This window comes from Hibiscus syriacus, unplaced genomic scaffold, assembly GCF_006381635.1.
Source record: "Hibiscus syriacus cultivar Baekdansim isolate YM2019G1 unplaced genomic scaffold, ASM638163v2 tig00110195_pilon, whole genome shotgun sequence".
Taxonomy (NCBI): Eukaryota; Viridiplantae; Streptophyta; class Magnoliopsida; order Malvales; family Malvaceae; genus Hibiscus; species Hibiscus syriacus.
In genome coordinates this window covers 1,835,966-1,856,832 of record NW_024062621.1, presented here as the reverse complement: position 1 = coordinate 1,856,832, position 20,867 = coordinate 1,835,966, and the positions used below count along the sequence as shown (strand labels likewise).

General features: G+C 34.6%; 2 protein-coding genes and 2 pseudogenes across 2 annotated transcripts; 2 read left to right on the top strand and 2 right to left on the bottom strand.

Annotated features, from left to right (window-relative positions):
* The first annotated feature begins 5,420 nt into the window (after positions 1-5,420).
* Positions 5,421-11,596, top strand: LOC120218325 (annotated as a pseudogene).
* A 411-nt stretch (positions 11,597-12,007) lies between these two features.
* LOC120218324 lies at positions 12,008-14,244 on the bottom strand. The gene is made up of 7 exons (XM_039215305.1): positions 13,871-14,244; positions 13,574-13,643; positions 13,190-13,245; positions 12,958-13,033; positions 12,796-12,832; positions 12,425-12,539; positions 12,008-12,352 (listed from the first exon to the last, which is right to left on the bottom strand). The coding sequence occupies exons 1-7, from the start codon at positions 14,047-14,049 to the stop codon at positions 12,112-12,114; spliced, it is 774 nt and encodes a 257-aa protein (XP_039071236.1). The 5' UTR covers positions 14,050-14,244; the 3' UTR covers positions 12,008-12,111.
* A 1,688-nt stretch (positions 14,245-15,932) lies between these two features.
* On the top strand, positions 15,933-18,072 carry LOC120218319 (annotated as a pseudogene).
* Positions 18,073-18,152: 80 nt separating this feature from the next.
* Positions 18,153-20,584, bottom strand: LOC120218320 (probable folate-biopterin transporter 9, chloroplastic). Its single transcript, XM_039215304.1, has 2 exons — positions 19,932-20,584; positions 18,153-19,400 (listed from the first exon to the last, which is right to left on the bottom strand). Exons 1-2 carry the CDS (start codon positions 20,389-20,391, stop codon positions 18,253-18,255), a joined length of 1,608 nt encoding a protein of 535 aa, XP_039071235.1. The 5' UTR covers positions 20,392-20,584; the 3' UTR covers positions 18,153-18,252.
* Between the last annotated feature and the right edge of the window lie 283 nt (positions 20,585-20,867).

The window sequence follows — 20,867 nt, the reverse complement described above, 5'->3', positions numbered from 1 at the left end:
AAACATCACAATTCCACTACTTACAGACCAAAGATGAACGGAGCAGTAGAAGCAGCAAACAAAAATATTAAAAAGATAGTGGAGAAAACAACTGAAACCTACAAAGACTGGCATGAGAAGTTGCCTTTTGCTTTGTTCGCTTATCGAACCTCGGTACGTACATCGACTGGGGCAACTCCATTTTCACTAGCCTATGGAATGGAAGCAGTGCTACCCATTGAAGTCGAGATTCCGTCTCTCAGGGTCTTGTCTGAAGTCAAACTAGATGATGCAGAGTGGGCACAATCCATATATGATCAGCTTAATCTGATAGATGAAAAAAGACTGAAAGCCATTCACCATGGTCAAATCTATCAGAAACGAATGATCCGAGCACACGACAAAAAGGTGCGCCCGAGAATATTCCGTGAAGGGGATCTAGTGCTAAAAAGAATTTGGCCAGTCCATAAAGATTTCCGAGGAAAATGGACGCCAAATTGGGAAGGATCTTATGTCGTGAAGAAGGCTTTCTCCGGAGGAGCCCTTATCCTGGCTGAAATGGACGGACCTGAGCTGCCACATCCCATTAACTCGGACGCAGTCAAGAAATACTTCGCTTAGGATGAAGACCCGAGAGGGCGTCCTAAGTTGAAAAAAAAAATGAAAAAAACAAAAACAAAAAAACGCTTAGGGTGAAAACCCGAAAGGGCGCCCTAAATTGAAAAAAGAAGAGAAAATAAGGTGGGTTCAAGACGAAAACCCGCAAAGGGCGTCTTGCAACCAAGGATGGGTCCAAGTTGAAAACCCGGAAAGGGCGATTTGGATATCAACGGTGGAAACATCCCGGCACATGAATCTTCTACGAACCCAACAAATCGGAGAAAGGTTGCACCCTCCCAAACGTTGTCGCATTTTCAAAGATCCTTTGGCAAAGGCTGCACTCAAAGTCACCAAATGGCTTTTCAACTCAGAAGTGCCCACGTTATCGAGATCTAAGACATTCATTTACACATCATTGTGTATTCATTTTCTAGAATGTGTGCCATGTATTATTCGTTCTTCTCCTCCCTTATGAATAAAGACCATCTTTCCTCCAATACCTTTTGAGCATCTTGAATTAGATTTAAACCTAATGGTTTATTTATTTTTATGAAAGATAATCACATATTGTTGTACAAAGATTCATTGAAAAGTACAGGTACTCAGAAGCCGATCAAGGCTCATGCACATCCTTGAGATGGTTGAGGGGCATCTTCAAAAAAAAAAAATCATCAAACATTTGAAGAATTTAAGATCAGAGATCGGAACTTCAAAGCTCAAGAGTCAACAACGACAGGCCACCGGAGATCGAGATTACTCTCCAGAGCTCAGAATAACATATGTTGCATATGCATTTTAGGCATACCTAAGAGCATGACATCCATAACATCACATGTATGCATATCTTTGCAGGTTTTACCCAGAGCCAATTTCAACTTCACAACGAAGGATATTGGACTCCAGACAACGCAAGTTCAACTTCACGACGAAGGGACCGCTGGTTGTCAACAAACATTTCTCAATTTCAGAGCCAATTTCAACTTCACAACGAAGGATATTGGACTCCAGACAACGCAAGTTCAACTTCACGACGAAGGGACCGCTGGTTGTCAACAAACATTTCTCAATTTCAGAGCCAATTTCAACTTCACAACGAAGGATATTGGACTCCAAACAACGCAAGTTCAACTTCACGACGAAGGGACCGCTGGTTGTCAACAAACATTTCTCAATTTCAGAGCCAATTTCAACTTCACAACGAAGGATATTGGACTCCAGACAACGCAAGTTCAACTTCACGACGAAGGGACCGCTGGTTGTCAACAAACATTTCTCAATTTCAGGGCCAATTTCAACTTCACAACGAAGGATATTGGACTCCAGACAACGTAAGTTCAACTTCACGACGAAGGGACCGCTGGTTGTCAACAAACATTTCTCAATTTCAGAGCCAATTTCAACTTCACAACGAAGGATATTGGACTCCAGACAACGCGAGTTCAACTTCACGACGAAGGGACCGCTGGTTGTCAACAAACATTTCTCAATTTCAGAGCCAATTTCAACTTCACAACGAAGGATATTGGACTCCAGACAACGTAAGTTCAACTTCACGACGAAGGGACCGCTGGTTGTCAACAAACATTTCTCAATTTCAGAGCCAATTTCAACTTCACAACGAAGGATATTGGACTCCAGACAACGCAAGTTCAACTTCACGACGAAGGGACCGCTGGTTGTCAACTAACATTTCTTAATTTCAGAGCCAATTTCAACTTCACAACGAAGGATATTGGACTCCAAACAACGCAAGTTCAACTTCACGACGAAGGGACCGCTGGTTGTCAACGAACATTTCTTAATTTCAGAGCCAATTGCTGCTTCACAACGAAGGATATTGGGTTCGAAACAACGCAACTTGTATGGGATTTCAACCTCACGACGGAGGATATCCAATTCTCAGGCTCAACCTCACGATGAAAGAGCCATATACAATTCCAACTTCACAAACAGATTGACCCAACTTCGCGACGAAGGAGTCATCTGTAACACCACAACACCACAGTCTTCAGATCAAGGGTCACCTTCACGACAAAGTACCTTGAACCAGAGGATGATTCAGAGGCCACTTGCCAAAAGCTCCGAGTTCAATTTCGACTTCACAATAAAGGATTTCCAGGCTCAGTTTGAACTCAACCTCACGACGATGAAGTCATTTTGTGATTGACAAACCAGTTGTAGCGTCGGATTCCAACTCTACGACAGAGGACATTCGATATGGATGAAATTTGTGTCTATTAATCTTTGCTTCATTATCGTTGCACGATAATAAGCAAAGAGGGGCAGCTGTAGACACCCCTCATTTCATCCATTTATACGTATATATATTATTTATTTATTTTGTTTTATTTACAGTTTACAGGTTATGAAACCCAACAGTAGACCCAACGGCCCACATGTGCTAAAAATCCCTAACCCGTATCAGTGAGGGTTTGTCCCAAACCGGCGATGCATGTCTCCTTGTGCTTCACGCCTCTCATGGCCGCACGGTTCTCTTCTCCAACAACCCCAAACTTTCCGGCGCAAGGATCTCGTCCATCACCAACAACCAACAAATAGAGTTAGAATAGGACTCTGTAACCACATCTAAAAATAGGATTTTTATTCCTATAAATATATGTAATCAAAACCCATTTAGGGGGGGTTCTTTTTTACGGATAGTGAAGAGAAATACAAGTTTTTTTTCCACGCATACACACTGCTTTACACGATTTCTTTTTTCCTTTTCTTTACACAAAAATACAATATATATACAGAGATTTGAAGGTGGAAAGAAAAGAAGAGAAAAGAGAGGAAGCTATACCTTGTTCCCATTTCGGAAGCCCGACGGTCACCAGAGTTTCAAACTTTCGAAAGGTAAAAGATTAGATCTAGGTGTTAGGGGTCGAGTTTTAGCCGAAATAAGTTGGGAATCGGGTTAAGGGTGAGAAAAGGAAATTTTTGGGACCGTTTTGGTCCCTGCGACCGTCGTGCGCCACCGCACCGGGCGCCGTGGTTATCGCCGTTGACGGGCGGCGTTCCCTTCCCCGGTGAGGGAAGGTTGAGAGAGTTTTAACTCTCTCTTTCTTTCTGGTTTTGGAGAAGAGAAGGAAATGAGTTAAAAAAAATGTTGGCTTATTTAGTAAGCCTGATCTGCGCATTTTTAAGATTAAAAGGGTAAACTGTGTTTTAGTCCCCCTCATTTTCATTATATTTGTTTTGCCCTTATTTCTGATTTTTTTTTCTTTCACATTAATTTACTTCGAAATCTGGCCTCCAATTTTCGTTTCGTTCAATTTAATCCCCGGCAGTTTAATTCCTTTATTTATTCTTTTAATTTTCTTATTTATATTTATGTTTTACGGTATATACATTTTATATATATATATATATATTATTATTATTATTTATGTTCCCTCTTTCTGATTTTTTTTTCCATGTATTTATTACTACCATTTTTTTTATATTTCGTTCTATTATCTATATATACTTTTCTCCGTTATTTTATATATATACATTATACTTAGTACTTCATCATCTTTATGTATATTGTATTTATTTACGTATATTACCTCTTTTATATCATTATTTCGTATATATATATATATATATATTATTATTTACTATTATTTTCTTGTACTTTATTTATTTCGTTTTTCCTGCCTATTTTTCTTTCATTTTCATTTTATGTATTTTATTTATTTATTTGTTTTTTACATTTGCTTCATTTTTATTTTGTACACTGTTTATCTTCATTTTATACACTGTTATCTTTATTTTATTGCTTCCTTACCCTTTTTTTTTCTTGATTTCATTTGTTTTTTTACATTTTTTATCTAACACGTTTCTCGGCTATTTAAGGGCATATTTTCAACCAATCAGAGGTAAGTTCAGGGATCGCTATTTTACCTTTTAAATTAAAGTTACAATTTTTTCTTAATTAAGACAACTGGAAATTATATAGTACCGAAAGGGCAGTTCAAGGGTGCTAACCCTTCCTTGACTGTAATCGACTCTCGAATCCGACATATCATTGGTAAGACGCAGATCAGGTAAGAAATAAGGTATCCGATCAACCCATTTTTCATAAAATAAATGATCGGTGGCGACTCCAATCCACATTTTCCAAGTCGAAGCCCAATTTCGGGACCCAACCGAAAGACGGTTACGACACAACCCGAACCTCATCTATAATTAGATCATCCTTGCAATCTGGACTGGCCAAGCTGTGCAGATGGGATTTGTTGAAGGATACAAAGTTGGGCTGTCGAGGATAAGGGTGGGGCGAGGATACAATTTGGAGTTTAAGGTTTGATATTGAGGTTTAGGGTTTGAGTCTAAATTTTAAAGGTATAATTTAAGATTTTTAAATTTATTTTTTATTATAATCCTACATGGTATTAAATTGAAATTTGAGTTGTTTGAAATTTGAGTAATTAAATTGAAAACTTTTATATTTTAGTGATAAAAATAAGAGTGACAAGATAGTTGAGTGATGAATAATGTAGTTTACCCATAAATTAGTTAATTAGAATTTTATCATATTTGATTACCTATTTTCTTATGATATAAAAATGATTAGGAAAAAGAAACATACATTTTTATCGATTTGAGTTAAGGGTATAGAATTAATATATATATATATATATATATTGAAAATATTTGTGTTTATGTGGGTTTGAATTTGTTTAAATTTTTTAAGTTAATTTTTTTGTTTGAAATATGACGATCCAATTGAAAATTTAATCATAATACAATGACTTGTATTATAATTCTAAAATAATAATACAAAACGTAAATTTACCGAGCTTTTTTCTCCCGACTTTTGTTTAGCAGTTTTTTTTTTTTAATTCCCATAATTCGAAGTGATCAACGGATCCTTTTACGCTTTTTCCTAGAACTCGCCCGGGGTTATTCGTTTAATTTGTGATTTATATGGGTTTTGAGTCTTAAAAATTGAAGATCGTTTAAATTGTGTGCTTTTTAGTCCGGACTATTAAACCCGTGGGTTACCCGTGAAACCCGCTAAAGCCCGCTTAATTTAAAATTCATAAAATCTTAGAAAAAAATAAACTTAAAGAATTTTATAAAAATAAAATAAATTACTTATACTATTGTAGTTCTTAAATTTATTAAGGTGTTTGTCATAATTTTACCACTGCTTGATATTTTTTTCATTTAAATATACATCATTATCATTTTGGTATTTAAAGATTTTTTTTATTTAATTTTGACCTTCATTTTTTTTTCATGAAGTATGTTATCCATTTTATTCTTTAATTATAAAAAATCACGTGATATTCTAATAATATATCACATGACATGTAATATTTAAATTAAAAATAAGAAAGAAAAATAAAAGAAAAATTGAAAAACATACTTTTCAACTTTTAAAGACTTTTACAAAATAAATATATTTTAACAAATTAATGACTTATATTTTATCAATTTTAGTATAACTATATCTTTCAAATTTACTCTTATACTATAAGTATTTTATTTTATATTTTTATATTATGTTTTAGTCTTTCTCTAAAGTATTCATAAAATACAATTATTATGACCACTTGACAACTTTCTTGTTAGATTTGTATAATGTTTGATTTTGTTGAATTTTTATGTTTGAATTTCTGCTTTTAGACACTTCGATATCTTCATATTATAACTTTAAATAATCGTGTTTTATAAAAGTATAATGTGATTATTGTTTTATTTGTTTTTCAATTTGGTGATATAAGTAAATATTATTTTTTAATTTGAGTTTAAGTAATTATACCATTATATATATATTTATATTAATGATTAAAAAATTAAAAAATATATTATTTTATAATTATTTTTGGCTATTTAAAATAAAATTTAAATATTGTTTATTATTTTGAATGTTACCTTCCTTTTCAAGTTGCTCGATCATTTTTAAAGACGTAATAAGTTAAAACATTATTTTTTATTACATTTAAAGCATTTAAAATTATTTTTATTTAACGAGCCGGAAGTAAGACCGTTTAACCCATATATTAAATGGACAACCCGCGAATCTTAAAACCGTTTATGAATACAAATTTTTTAACCAGTTCCGTTTAAGCCCACACCGTCAAAAACCCACGGGTTAAGTGCAGGCTTAAACGGGCGGCCTCTACTTTTTCCCCTCAATCTACAAATCCTTCATCGAAACGGAATCGAGAGAATTGAATTTTGAGTCGTATATTCATCAGAGCTTTTGATCCATCATGTCCTTCTCATTCTTCAAGCCGTCAAGGCCCAAAACCCCGACAGAGGTAACCAAGGCGATCAAGGACAGTCTCATGGCACTCGACATCAAAACCATTTCTGAAGTTAAATCTCACGAAAAGGTTTTTCTTCTCTTCTTTTTATTTTTTGATCTGGGTCATTTTTTTCTTATCTTGGTTTAATTTCATGCATTCTTTCATTTTTTTTGGATTAGGACGAAGTGTGTGAATCTTAGATTCGTTGTAATATTGAAATTATGAAATGGGTTTCATGAATTATTTCATTTGGTAGCGGTTTTGGGAACGATTTTTTTTTTTTGCTTTTTTTAAATATTTCACATTTTATTCATTTTATTGGGATATGAAGAAATGGTGAATCCCCCTATTTGTTTCTGTAAATTAGAAAATTCATTGCCCTATGAACTATTGAAATTGAGGTAGCTCTCCCTTGATTTGAACCTGAGACCTCCAAATGGAATGTTCAATTTCTAATGCTATTTGGGGGGTGGATGCTTGCTTGGTGTCAATGTCTGTTAATGTTGTCTCATGGTATCAAGGAAAACCTTGTGATCTTGTTTCTGAGGGATTTTATATTTGGGAATACATCAAGAATGGATTAGAATTTGGATATTGATAGTTTGTTTAAGTATTAGGCTATGGAAGAAGTGGAAAAGAATTTCGTGACAATGAGATGCATGCTTTCCGGAGATGGGGAGGTTGAACCGGATGTGGATCAAGTCTTAGAGTTGGCACTTGAAATTTCTAAAGAGGATGTCCTTTCTCTTCTTGTTCACGAGTTACCCTCTCTAGGATGGGAAGTAAGTTCTTGATATTTTTACCATTTTGGCTCATATATGGTTATTTATTAAGCATCCCAATGTGATATATTTGTTTACAGGCAAGAAAAGATTTAGTACACTGCTGGTCCATATTGTTGAAGCAACAAATTGACTCCAGATATTGCTGTGTGGAGTACATTGAGAACCATATGGAGTTACTCGACTTTCTTGTAGCTTGGTAAGGTTATGAATGCCATTTTTCACGTTCATCTTTGTCGATGCCTTTTTTTCTCTCTTCTTTTCAACTTGAAAACCTCTATAATTTATTGTCTATTACATGCTAATCAAATGCGTATAAACCAGGTTTAGTGCTACTGTTTCTCTCTTCTCTATTTGTTTTATTCAGAGTGGGTTGTTCATCTTCATAGGATGGCATTGACCAGTTTGTTTACCGAAATAACATTTAAAATTCATTATAGTTTGGTTTATAAGAGTGATTTCTATCTTTTGCAAGCAGCTATGATAACAAGGAAATTGCTTTACATTGCGGAAATATGTTGAGGGAGTGCATCAAATTTCCAACACTTGCACAGTAAGGCATATGATCTTTATGAATTTTCTTTAACATGATTGAAGTACTTAATGATGTTGCTGAAATGATGCTATGGTTATAGAAGTTGCTTCTTCCCCAATAATGATTGTTAAGGATTTTGGAGGAGATATTTTCTTTAATTATATTTTATATCATCTAAACTTGCATGTTACCAATTATCACATTCATTTGTATGCTGATTTTTTAAAGGTTTTTGCATGCTCTTTTACAAGTACAATTTTATGTACTTTTTTTAGGTGAGGAAGCGAAACATGCATGAAATATGATCTTTAAGTTTAACATTCAGATACTTGGTAATCGCCACTTCCAATATCTTATGTTGATGCTAACTGAAGATTAGATTCCTGCACATAAATTTCTTTTTCATATTACAAATTGGGATGCTTTAAAAGATCAAGTGTAAAAGCACCTTGCATACAGGAAAATTCAGGACTGGATAAGTTAAGAGGGTGGTGACACATTACTTATTTTAGAAGTGATGGTTTCTGCTTTTATTGGATGTCAAACTATTTGCTGATTTATTTCTACAAACTAGTCCAAGTAACCTAAAGGAGGAAATTTAGCTACTAGATCACTTTCTTCATTTTAAGCTCATGTCTTTTCTTTTTAATATTTTACTGAAACGAAAGTTTCAGTTTTTCACCAGTTAAATTTTGTAGTGGTTTTTCAGATACATGTTAAATTCCGCTAGCTTTGTGTTGTTCTTCAAATATGTGGAGCTGCCCACCTTTGATGTTGCTTCTGATTCATTTTCAACATTTAAAGGTTAGATGGTTTAGTTTTTAAATCTTAATGGTACTTTTGTGTTAAGTATATACATTTTTGGGTTCCATGCTTTCTTCCTCTTATATGTCTTTCACTGAATTTTCTCAGGATCTGCTTACAAAACATGGAACAGTGGTATCTGAATATTTGACTGCTCACTATGATGAGGTACACTTACATAGTGCTTTATCTCATATCTTATGCGACTCCAGAATGATCTAGGCTGAGCCTGCTTTTGCTTTAGAATTGTATGCTGATCAAAGGTTTCACTAGATAACCTGCTGAACTAACAAATTTCTTCAACAATATATATATATATATATATATATATATATACCTTTTTGGTAAATGACATCAAACTACACCTGATGAATCTGCATATGGTGTGTAGAGCTGTGAAGATATCTTTTTTCATAAGTTTGTTGAAATATTGATTTTTCCATTTTCGCTTTTGGCTTGCTAATGAGGTTACATTGTTCCAGTTCTTCGATATGTATGAAAAGCTTTTGACATCTTCTAATTATGTGACAAGAAGGCAGTCTTTAAAGGTCGGTTCTAAGGTCTTTTTCTCTTCCAGTTTTTGCTCTATTGCTATGTTTTGATTGGTAATGCTGCATTGTTTTCTGTTTAGCTTCTATCGGACTTTCTTTTGGAGCCATCAAATTCCAATATAATGAAGCGCTATGTTTTAGAAGTTCGATATTTGAAAGTCATGATGACATTGCTGAAGGTACTTATTAACTATACTTTTGCTCCTTTATGACTCTATTGGTGTAATTGGGTTGAATCATCCACTGGGCCTGAAGGGACATAAATACCAGCAATGCAAGAGTGAAAGCCGGGAGTTTCAGTTGGTATTTATGTTTTATAGAAACAACTTGAACTTATTAGACATTATTTTGGATATTCAACTTTGAATAGATAGGACCTAGTTTAACCATTCAAGCTCTCTGGTTTGACTTGTATGTTTGATAATATTGTCGTAGTCTACTTCCTTGGTTACATTATTAAATCAATGTTGCTCGGACTTGGGAGTGAGTGTCAAAATACGGATTTGTGGCACATAAGTATCATCAATTCTTATAGAAGTTTTCCGTGTATTTGGAGGGTCAAATTCACATACTCTTGTCTAAAAATTTCTCAGACATGAGTGTCATTTATAGTATTAAGTATCTTAACCGTTGAGAGTAACTTGTTTGCAATTGTAGGTTATATGCTTTGAATTTTTATTTTCGTATCCTTTTTGTCAAACCAGGATTCAAGCAAAACATTCAGATTTCAGCTTTCCACATTTTCAAGGTGATATTTTACCTCTCCCATTTCGCCTTTCTCTCGTTCACACACATGCACATCATTTTCGCAAGTCCCCATCACAAGCCTACCCGTGCACATGAATATGTTCCGTCATGAATTCTAGAAAGCCTCTTCATAAAGAAAGCCTTGTGGCAGTGTTATTTGTTAATAATCGGACACAAAAAGATGACTGATGATAATGAGTTTGAAACTGATAGAGACGGCACTCGTATGCACCACACTGAACTTTGTTAACCATAGTAACTTGAAGAGACGAGCCGAGTCATTCAAGTTAACTTCTTTCAACTCGGCTATGGTTCTCAATGTCTCAACTCTCTCTCACTTTAATATGTCTTGGTAAATGTGAACTCGTTTGCATCTCATGATGGTGATAAGATGTTCTGCCCGACATCTCTGCAGATATTAGTGTTCAATTTTGACCATTGAGATTGAAATTTAACCTCAGGTTATTATGAATTTGGGTATAATTCTGCTGCATTTTCAACGTATTACTTGGACTATTAGCCTACATATATGTATGAAAGCGAAAAAAAAACATTTAAAGGTTATTAAAATTGTTCTAATTTATTATATATTTTGCTATTAACGTGCAGGTTTTTGTTGCTAATCCGAACAAGCCAAAAGAGATCAAGATTATTCTGGCAAAAAACCATGAGAAGTTGGTAGATCTTCTTCAAAATCTCTCGGTAAAAGGTACTTCTTTTGGCCATACATTTTTTGTACGAATGACACTGGATGTATGGTTTGGTTAAAAACTTTCCATTCGTAACCATTTCTTCAGTTGTCGTTGTGCTCGTCTGTTAAGAAACAATTATCTGTCACAGGTGGTGAAGATGAGGAATTCGAGGAGGAAAAGGAACTAATTATAAAGGAAATCGAACAAGTATCACGGTTGCATAACCTTAAACGCTAAGTTTCTTCTCCTTGTTTGCTCTACTTCTATTGAATGCTAGTTCCAAGCATTGATCATCCGTGGCGTGGAAACTGATTTCCAAGGAAAGTAGAGTTTCGGGCAAGGATTATCTGACCTTTGATATAAGAGAGTATATAAATAAAATGGTAAGCCAGTCTAGTATCTTGTTTAGGAATGTCAATGCAGTCTGGTATTATTTGATTTTCAAAGTCGTCGAAGGCGATTGTCCGAGTCATCTAGCTACCAGTCTTCGTACTTTACTTACATATTTGTGTATTGTGTCCGAATCCGATACCTGGATCGGGGTGTGTCTCTGTGCTTTCATAATAAGTGTCGATTGGTTGTATTCGATACTCGGATCCAGGTATGCAAATATAATTGAAACATTATTTCCTTAACAAAGTACAGGTTTGGTTTGTATGTCCTTTTCTTTGTCGTATAGAATCATTTGGGCATTTCGTTCATTAGGGATTAAACGTAAAATGGATGAAATTAATAAAAGTGTTGGAAAATATTAATAATTTAGTTTTAGAAAAGAAATATAGGGTAATTAGATTCTGAGATCAAATTCAACTTATTCTTTTGATGAAAATATAAATATTGAGAATTAAGTTTAAGAAAATGATTTCTCGAATTATTTTGAAATCTATCGAGATATATAACCATAAATTTAATTAAATAAATCATTTATAATCGACATTTTTTTTACGATTCACAATGAGTACTTGAATCTTCATGTATTTCAAGAGTCCTTAAAGGATATTCTCTTACCCGTCTCGATATGTATCAGAAACTGATTGTACAAGAAGAACAAGAGTCGGAACAGCAAAGAAATGCAGTGCTCTTTTTCCCCTCTAACCAAACATAAAGGAGAAAAGGAGAGAAAAATCCTCTAAGAAGGTTCAATTACAGTGCTGGAAAATTGTGAAAATATCAGTGTCAAAGTTCATCGTGCATAGGTTGCTGTAATGGCAGTCCCTTATCAGGAACTACATTACCATCGAATCGACCTTGGTTAATACCTTCTTCTACGGCTTTGCGAGCAAGCTCCGGTTTTCCGGCCATTCCGGCTCTTATGGCTGCTGTAATTGTCCTCTGCAACTTAAGTATGCCAATTCGCTTTGAAACAACGTAAAGTACAGCAAACGAGAACAATAAAAATCCCACTACGAGTATTACCCTGTCCAGACATGATGCAGCATAAGCTGTGACGTCCTAGAATATAAAGGGAAACCAAACTTCTTGATAATACCTGTCAATAACATCGTGGCGTTGCATCGTCGACAGTAGATTCCGAGTTCGTGACAACAATGATTTGTGCCCCTTGTATTCACTTTCAGCCTTCTTTAATACTCCCGTAGATTCCTCTACACTTGCAACATGCATGATATAAGTCAACAAATGGAATGCACTAACTCCAGTCTATGTTCCAAAAATCCAAAACAGATTTGCCAAAGCAACATAGATATAATTCTCATATCAGTTTCTTAAGGAGAACATGAACATTTAATCAAACCTCGGACAAACATGACTCCATTCGTAAGTAACGAATTTTCTAAAACCACACTACTTTCAGTAAGTTTCATTAAATAAACATTTCGGAATGGGGATATGAAGACATACCGAAAGTCATGAGGGTGTTTGTGCTTCTTTCGACCTCCTATATAGACGTATATGTAAAGCAACAAAACCATATTGGGAAAACAATAAGGAGCTGTACTATAAGACCATCAAAGATAAATTAAAACGAAGAAACAGAAGCGAAAAAAAAATCATGTTACCAACCTGAACCATCAATTGACGAGAACGGCGAAGGCTCTCCGTGATGCTTTCTGCAGCAGATGTCATTCCAGCCTTCGTCCTGAAAATGATTATGAGTTATATCGAAAAAAGCAGAAAAATATTATTCTATTTTCGTTCAAAAAAGTTACCATATAAAACTCTGGGATTTTAGGCTAATTACTACGTCATGAAGGCCAAAGAAACTATAAATAGAAGAAAAAAATCTAATACATACTGCAAATTGCGCCGACGAACCGTGGATTCTTCTCCACCACCGAGAAGAAGTTCTCTCTACAAAAGATACAAAATATAACTATGACTTGTGAGAAACCGAAAAACAGAACATTTCTCATAATGTAATTAACAACATATCTATCAAACTTTGCATAGGGAAGTAACCATCTTCAGATACTGTCACAAACAAAAATATTTTACACATCAAAGGGCTATTACTGGGGATTTAAATTACGATCCGCATTCCCGATTGCATGATGTTTATTTCGGTTGCAGACCTAATGGACACAATTACATCAAATATCGACAGCAAAGTGAACCGAAACCATAAAGAAAATGACAATCCATGGCAATTACTATCAGTTTAGCAAATGAAATTTCCTACCTCTTTCTGAGTAGTTTTCCTCATATTATCCTTTGCTTGTAAATTCGCATTCCTCAGACTCAATCTCAAACTAATCACAGTAAAAACAATGAGATCTCATTACTAAATGCAATTAAAATACTAACAAGATTTGCTAAATTGCAGCTAAACACAATTAACATTGGAATTAAAAGTTTCAATCTATTAAAACAATAACAATAACTAAAACGCAAAACCCAAAACCCAAAACCCAAAACCAAATAACAAAAAAAAATCGCATTTTCGATACAAAACTAAAAATTTGGTGTTTAAATTAACCTTTGGGATTGACTTTTCCAAGTTTCGAGAATAGCTTTAGCAGACTGGACCTCTTCATCGGTAGGAAGCTGTGGAGCGAGAAGATCGAGATTGAATTGCAATGAATTAAGCAAAGCCAAACCGTCTTGAGCCAACCCGTTTAATCTGGGCAATGAATTTTTGATCTTAGTTTCCTCCATTGTTGATTTCCCATATTCTTGAATCTCTTGTATGTGTTTCTCGGTATTTGAATAGGCTTAGTCCCACGCTTTCTTTGTCTTCTCCACTTCTTCCACCACCTCGTCCATTTTTCTGTTTTTCAATTTTCGTTTCTAGTTTTTTTTTTATTATTGTCTGTTTGGTTGATGAGAAAATAGAATGGAAAATTTCCAGGAGGTTTGATTTCAGGGATCTACGAGGTCATCAGAATGGAAAAGTTGATCTTAGTTAGATAAATTATACCGGTCATTTTTAGTTTTTCATGAGTTAATCCTTTATTTCAAAAAGAAAAAAATGATCATTTAAATATGTTTATTAACAATCGACAACACACAAACTCATATATTTAACTGTTATAATTTAAAAATTTTAGAAAATAATATTTTTTACTATCTATACTATTCAATAGATTCATAGAAGATACTGTAAGTTTATCTATTTTAACTTTTAAAATTGTCTTATTCAAAATATCTTATCAGAATTTTAAAATATTAACAAATAACAACACTTATATTTATATTTATTCTTATATGTCGTATTCTTTTACATCTATTAAAACAAATCTATCAATTAATTTTTAAAATAATTTTGTCATTTCTTATTTATATGACTTGACATGAAATTGTATTTTCTCTTAAAATTATATACTTAATCAACTCAAAACAAAAATAACGGAACAATGATAATATATTTTTCGACAATTCTTAGTTGGGAGAAGAAGGAAAAGTTTACTCCTAATAGATATTAGAGTCGTAACCTAATGAAAGAAAACAGCTGTTAACTAAAAACTTTTAATTATTTGTTATATAAATTATTGACACGAGAATATATTTTTAAGAGCATACAAGTATAACATAATCGACACATTTGAAAATTATAATAAGAATTAGAGTTTGTTTTATATGTCATTGAAATACGACTCTCTTTTTAAATTAGTCTTTTAACTTTTAAATATTTCAATTTTATCTTTAAATTATGACTATCATTCTAAATTGATCCTCATACTTTTAAAAAATTTAATTTCATTCCCAAACTATAACATTCATTCTAAATTGGTCCCCAAATTTTTAAACATTCCAATTTCATCCCAATTTATATGCATATACTAATTACATCTCTTGTTAGTAAAATCATTATACCAAGTTATTTATTATATGTTTGAGGGGGGAAACAAAATTTAGGTTAAACTATGATTGAAACTAATTATATATTTGGATGAATTTGGGGATAAATTGGAATATTCAAAAATTTAAGGACCAATTAGAAAGAGGGTAATAATTTAGGGATGAAATTAGAATATTCAAAAATTTAAGAACTAATCTATAATGAGAGTTATAGTTTGAGGATGAAATTATAATATTAAAATGTTTAAAGAGCGATTTAAAATGAAAATTATAATTTAAAGACACATGATGTAATTAACTCTAAGAATTAATTTAACAAAATAAAACAAAACAAAATAAATAAATAAATTTAGACAAACCCAGACGTAAATATTATAACATTAAATAAAAAATTAAGATCTAAAATAGATCTCAACCTTAAAAAACTAATTAAATAATAATTTAAATTCAATTAAATTATTGAAAATTTGTCCAAATCTTAGAGTTAAAAGTTTAAATTTAGCATAAATGAAATGATATCAATAATGTATATAGAGATATAAACATTTATTATAGAATAATTAAAAAGTATTTAAATAAATTCTATTTTATATTCAACTCACAATTATAAAAAAATAAAAAATAAAAATCAAATTTACTTGTATAAATTAAACAATCTCAATAATCGACAAACTTATTTTTATCTTTTAATATTTTGAATTCCGAATCTTACATGTCAAATCGTTTAGCATTAATCATTTATCATTTACAGCCAAAAATCCGAATGACCTTCTTCTTCCTCCTTACTCGCAATTTACTTGCTTTGAAAACCGGCCTTTATTACGTATCTGCCACTGCGATCGACTCGCCTTTCATTCTCCTCCATCTCAATCTCTCATTCACCCATCAACCTCTCCAACTCTCCGAGCAAACCCACGCGCGAGTCTACTTCCTTGGGTTCACTTGTAACCCATTTTTAGCCTAAAAGCTCCTCTCTTTATACCCCTCTTTTGGGCACTTAACCGAGTCAAAGACCCTTTTTGATTCGGTTCAAGACATGTTTATCTTTGGAACTCGATGATCAATCGGTGTCTCAAAAATTACTCGTATGTTGAAGCTTTTAATTTGTTCTGCAAAATGGGTCGTTTCAACGTAAAGCCTGATGATTTTAATTTGGCAACGGTTTCGAAAGTTGCTGCGGGTTAAGAGACTTGGTAGCGGGGAAATCGATTCATTGCCAAGGTATAAAAACTAGGTTGGTGTTGGACATCGTTGTTTCCAATTCTTTGATTTCAATGTACGGGTAATGTAGAGAGTTTGAGGAGATGAAGAATGTGTTCGACGAAATGTCTGAGATAAGCGTGGAGTCTTGGAATGCATTGATTTCGGGTTATTCGAATTCAGGGGATTGGAGTCTGGTTAAGGATTTGCGGGAAGTTGTTAAAAGTATGCGACTTGATGGCAACTTAATGGATTCAAGCTTTCGAGCCTTTTGCCTTTGAGTGGCGGTGAGGCTACTTGGGGTCGTAACTATGGGAGGGAATTCCATTGTTATACTCTGAAGAATGAACTCGATTCGGTATCGGTTTCAATTTTCATTTTGGGTTGTAGTTTAATCGATATGTACTCGAAAAGCAGTAAAGTTTCGATGGGTAGAAATGTTCTTGATCAAATGGATAAATATTTATTCTTGGACGGCAATGATCAATGGTTATATTGAAAATGGAGATTTTGATGAAGCATTGATTCTTTTCAGGAAATGCAGTTGAATGATGAATAGAACCCAATAAAGTGTCTGTAGTGAGTGTTCTTCCCGCTTGTAGCTCCTATGCTGGTTTAATGGCTGGGAAACAGATTCATGGTTTCGCGAAGACCTGACCAGTGATGTCAAATGTGTAATGCGTTGATTGACATGTATTCTAAATGCGGCAGACTGAATAGTGCGAGGCTTGTTTTCGATAAAGGATCGTTCCGTAAAGATGCTATATCATTGAGTTCAATGATTTGTGGATATGGATTACATGGAAAGGGTGACGAAGCCATAAGTCTGTATAACCAGATGCTTTTGCTAGGGAATAAACCAGACATGATAACAGTGGTAGGCGTGCTTTCTGCTTACATTATGTCGGGATTGATAAATGAAGGTCTTCATTTTTACAACACAATAACAAACAAATATGGGATGGAGCCGACAGTTGAGATCAGTGCTTCTGTTGTCGACTTGCTCACAGGTTTCTTATTCATTTAGAACCCGAATCCATCAAATTACATCTCACTTTCGAATATACGTTCTTCTTCTAAAAGATGTGATGTTGTGGCAAGATTAAGGAAAATGATGAAGGAAAAAGGCTTGAAGGCACCTGGATGTAGTTGGATTAGCATCACTAGCAAGACTCAGCTTTTATGTGGCTTATAAGGCACTTTCTCATTTCACTTTGATTTTGAAGAGTTGATTATCTTATTGATTTTGAAGAGTTGGTTAGTTGCTAATCGAAGAGCACCTTTGCAGTCAATGCGGCAACCTCGGCCATGGATAAAGTTCGATAAATCCATCACTTCCAAGTTAGCTTTATGGTATATTGTTTTGGTAGTTATTTATAATCTTACAGGGAGTGATCTCATTTTTCTCAAACTAGGATCTTTGTTACAGTGCAAACAACATAAACCATTCAAAACTTTTGTTACAATATTTTCGTCTGCACGTCATACTAAATCTATGGTAGACTCAATCGGACGGATACACTGTCACTGCCGAGACAAAAATATGAACTGATTGCAGCAACAGCCTCATGATCTGGTTGGTACTGCAAGCCGATTACAGACCAGTAAAGCTTGAGAAGAAATAGATTCTACATTTCAACTAAATTCCAAAGTAATGCATATGCCGATCTCCTTCGAGTCAGAGCTCAACAAAAAAGAAATGCAATGTTCAAAAACAAGACCTTGTTGTATGTTGCCAAACTGCTGGGTTCATACTGCTGATGACCCCTAGCTCAATAAAATATCGGACTTCAACTATCTGGCATGTTCTTGTTTTTTTCAGGTCATATGCTCATAAGGAGCTCCCAAATAGCTTCTCTACTACTTTGCATCAGATTCTCTTTCTCGTCGGTAAGCATAAACTGAACCAACCACAACTCTTCCAACCCTTCTGGTTTTTCGGTTTCTTTTACTCAGACCTTTCTTTCTTTTCTTCTCATCAGATAGAGACATAGGTACTCGATGAATCCATCCTAAAGGCAACAGTGCAGCAAGGAACTGTATCAAAATTCCTATAGGCAACTTTGAGAAATCACCGGATTTTATTCCAAGAAAAGTAGCCAACCCAACTCCCCAAAATCCACTAACAATCGATGATAGGCACAATGCTGATGCCAAGAAAGAAGTAAGAGATCCTTCGCAACCCCGTGGACACAGAGTTGCAAGTAGCACCGTGAAAGGAAGGATCTTGAATTGCGCAAGGGTTTCTGCTAAACCCGAAAAACAGAGGGCAAACACTTCATTTGGAATTCCGATACAGAGATTGATCTGTCTTACCAGAACAAGATCAAGAAGAAGGGAAAATGCGTACGAAATTTGCACAGCACCGATCAACTTCCTCATGGGAATTTCTTTCCAATAACGGTTATAAAGCACAGTCAAGGAAAGAAGCATCAACTGGCCAATTACTCGAGACATTCCAATAACTGAAGGATCGAGATGTAGGCACCGAGTCTGGTAGCAAAAGATTGAGCCTGACAGAATAGGAACCGAGGCAATGGAAGCTACAATCCAAGTTAAAGGCCGGAAAATGCTGTCTTCACTAATGGCAATCATAAGATCAGATATCTGTTTTCTGATATTTTCCGAAACCGACTGTCCTGTTGTAATATGGCCCAAAGGTCGAGCTAAACCAAGACATTCTTCTCTTGCGGATGCAAAAACTGCCAGCTGAAGAGATAATAGAACCGAAAAAACAAGGAACATCATTCTGGATGGTAATTTGAGTAAGAAATATCCACCTAGTAAGTTCCCCAGGATCCCACCAGCAGCTAAAGCTATGAAGGCATAAGACTGAAGTCCATTAATTCGGGTTTTTTGGCCATACTCTGTAACAAGAGCATCCTTTGCAACTTCGGTAATGGCTGCCCCTGTATTACTGAGAAGAACACATGCCATGAGAGCGGGAAGAGCTTGACATGCATCTGGAAACAAAGCCAATTGACCCCAAGACAGGACCTGCATAAGGACTGAAAGTTGGATTCTAAGTAAGATTCGATCAATTTTTCAATCAACGACTCAAAACTTCTTGAATTTAAAATGCTTCCAATGAAGCCAATAAAGTCAAGAGTATGAATTCCTCCTTTCCTACACATGATGTTAGATTTTCTTCTCTGATAATAATAAATTTGAAGTTACTCGAACTTGAACGAGGTGCTTAGTCTAGTTAGTACATAAACTCAAGCTTTACCAGACGACAAATACGAAGCTCGAATTCTAGCATCTGCTACTCGTTAAAAAAAGCATAACCTAATTCTTGACAAACAGGTTTATTTCAACAGATATAGAACATCCATAAGTCTTCAAAATATGAAAAAAATGTTAAGAACCTGAAACCAGACAAAGGAATAAAAGAACAACAAAACACAAACACCAAACTTGAACTATAGAACACAAAATCAAAAGCACAAACAATATAATTGAATCAAAAGAAAAAGGTAAACAAAATGCAGTGAAATTCATCAAGAAACAAACTTGAATGGAAGATCATATTAACTGACCTCCAATGCAAATATAAGGTATTCTATGAGCACCCCCAATAGACAGAGCATCTGAGAGAATTCCAAAAAGTGGCTTAGCCACCATAGGCAGGTTACCAAAGTTCTGCACAAGCTGCAATGTTGAAGGGTCCAAGTTAAGATTATGAGCCATGTGGAAGTTCAAAGTCAACCATGGAAAACACCTAAACCCTTGAACCCAATACCCCAACCCACACAATCTCATCATCTCTTGAAATCCATCTTGCCATAAACTTCCCTTACTTTTCCTCCTTTCTCCCACAGAAAATTCACCAGGACTAGCTCCTATGACACGGTATAAAAACTGGGCTTTGGGCTTTTGTTGCTGAAAAGACCTGAATGATTGAAAAGTTGAATACTTTGAGCATCTCTCCTGGATTCTTGGGGTATTTTGATTGGTTAAAAAGACTGGGTTTTTAATGGAAATCAAAGGGTAAACCATGGTTTTGCCTTTGGTGAGGCTTGAAGAGAATTGATAGGGGAACAAAGTATGCTATAAATCCCACATTCCAACAATTAGAGGATATGTTGCTCTAAGAAGAAGAAAGAATATAAATCCTTGAGTGTTTGGAGAGCGAGAAAGTTCTAGACAAGGGTTTTGAGTGGTGTAATCAGAGGCCATGAATATAAAACTAATAGTTTGAGAGAATCAATGAGAAAATTTGAGAGCTTTCCAGCCATTTTTGTTGTTTAACTTGCTTTTTCTTGTTGTTTTCTGGAGAAGGGTCCCAATAGAATTTGGTTTTCATAGTATCTTGAATCTTGGTTTTATGGGGTCATATCAAATCTATACAAAATGATGATGATGAGTGATGACCTTATTAGGCGATGAATGTGATGACACGTGTAACGTTTTTGTTCTGAAATTCTTATGAACCATTGGATCCCATACGGACTCTTAAAGTGGATCATCTGACC

What these genes read in the sequence shown, in the direction of transcription:
- LOC120218324 (XM_039215305.1), bottom strand. Translation starts at nt 14,049, where the DNA reads ATGGAGGAAACTAAGATCAAAAATTCATTGCCCAGATTAAACGGGTTG. An exon ending in AAACACCCTCATGACTTTCG is followed by an intron (nt 12,540 to 12,795) that starts GTATGTCTTCAT and finishes TTGCAAGTGTAG; the next exon opens with AGGAATCTACGGGAGTATTA. An exon ending in CGCCACGATGTTATTGACAG is followed by an intron (nt 12,353 to 12,424) that starts GTATTATCAAGA and finishes ATGTCTGGACAG; the next exon opens with GGTAATACTCGTAGTGGGAT.
- LOC120218320 (XM_039215304.1), bottom strand. Translation starts at nt 20,391, where the DNA reads ATGGTTTACCCTTTGATTTCCATTAAAAACCCAGTCTTTTTAACCAAT. An exon ending in ACCTTATATTTGCATTGGAG is followed by an intron (nt 19,401 to 19,931) that starts GTCAGTTAATAT and finishes TCCAACTTTCAG; the next exon opens with TCCTTATGCAGGTCCTGTCT.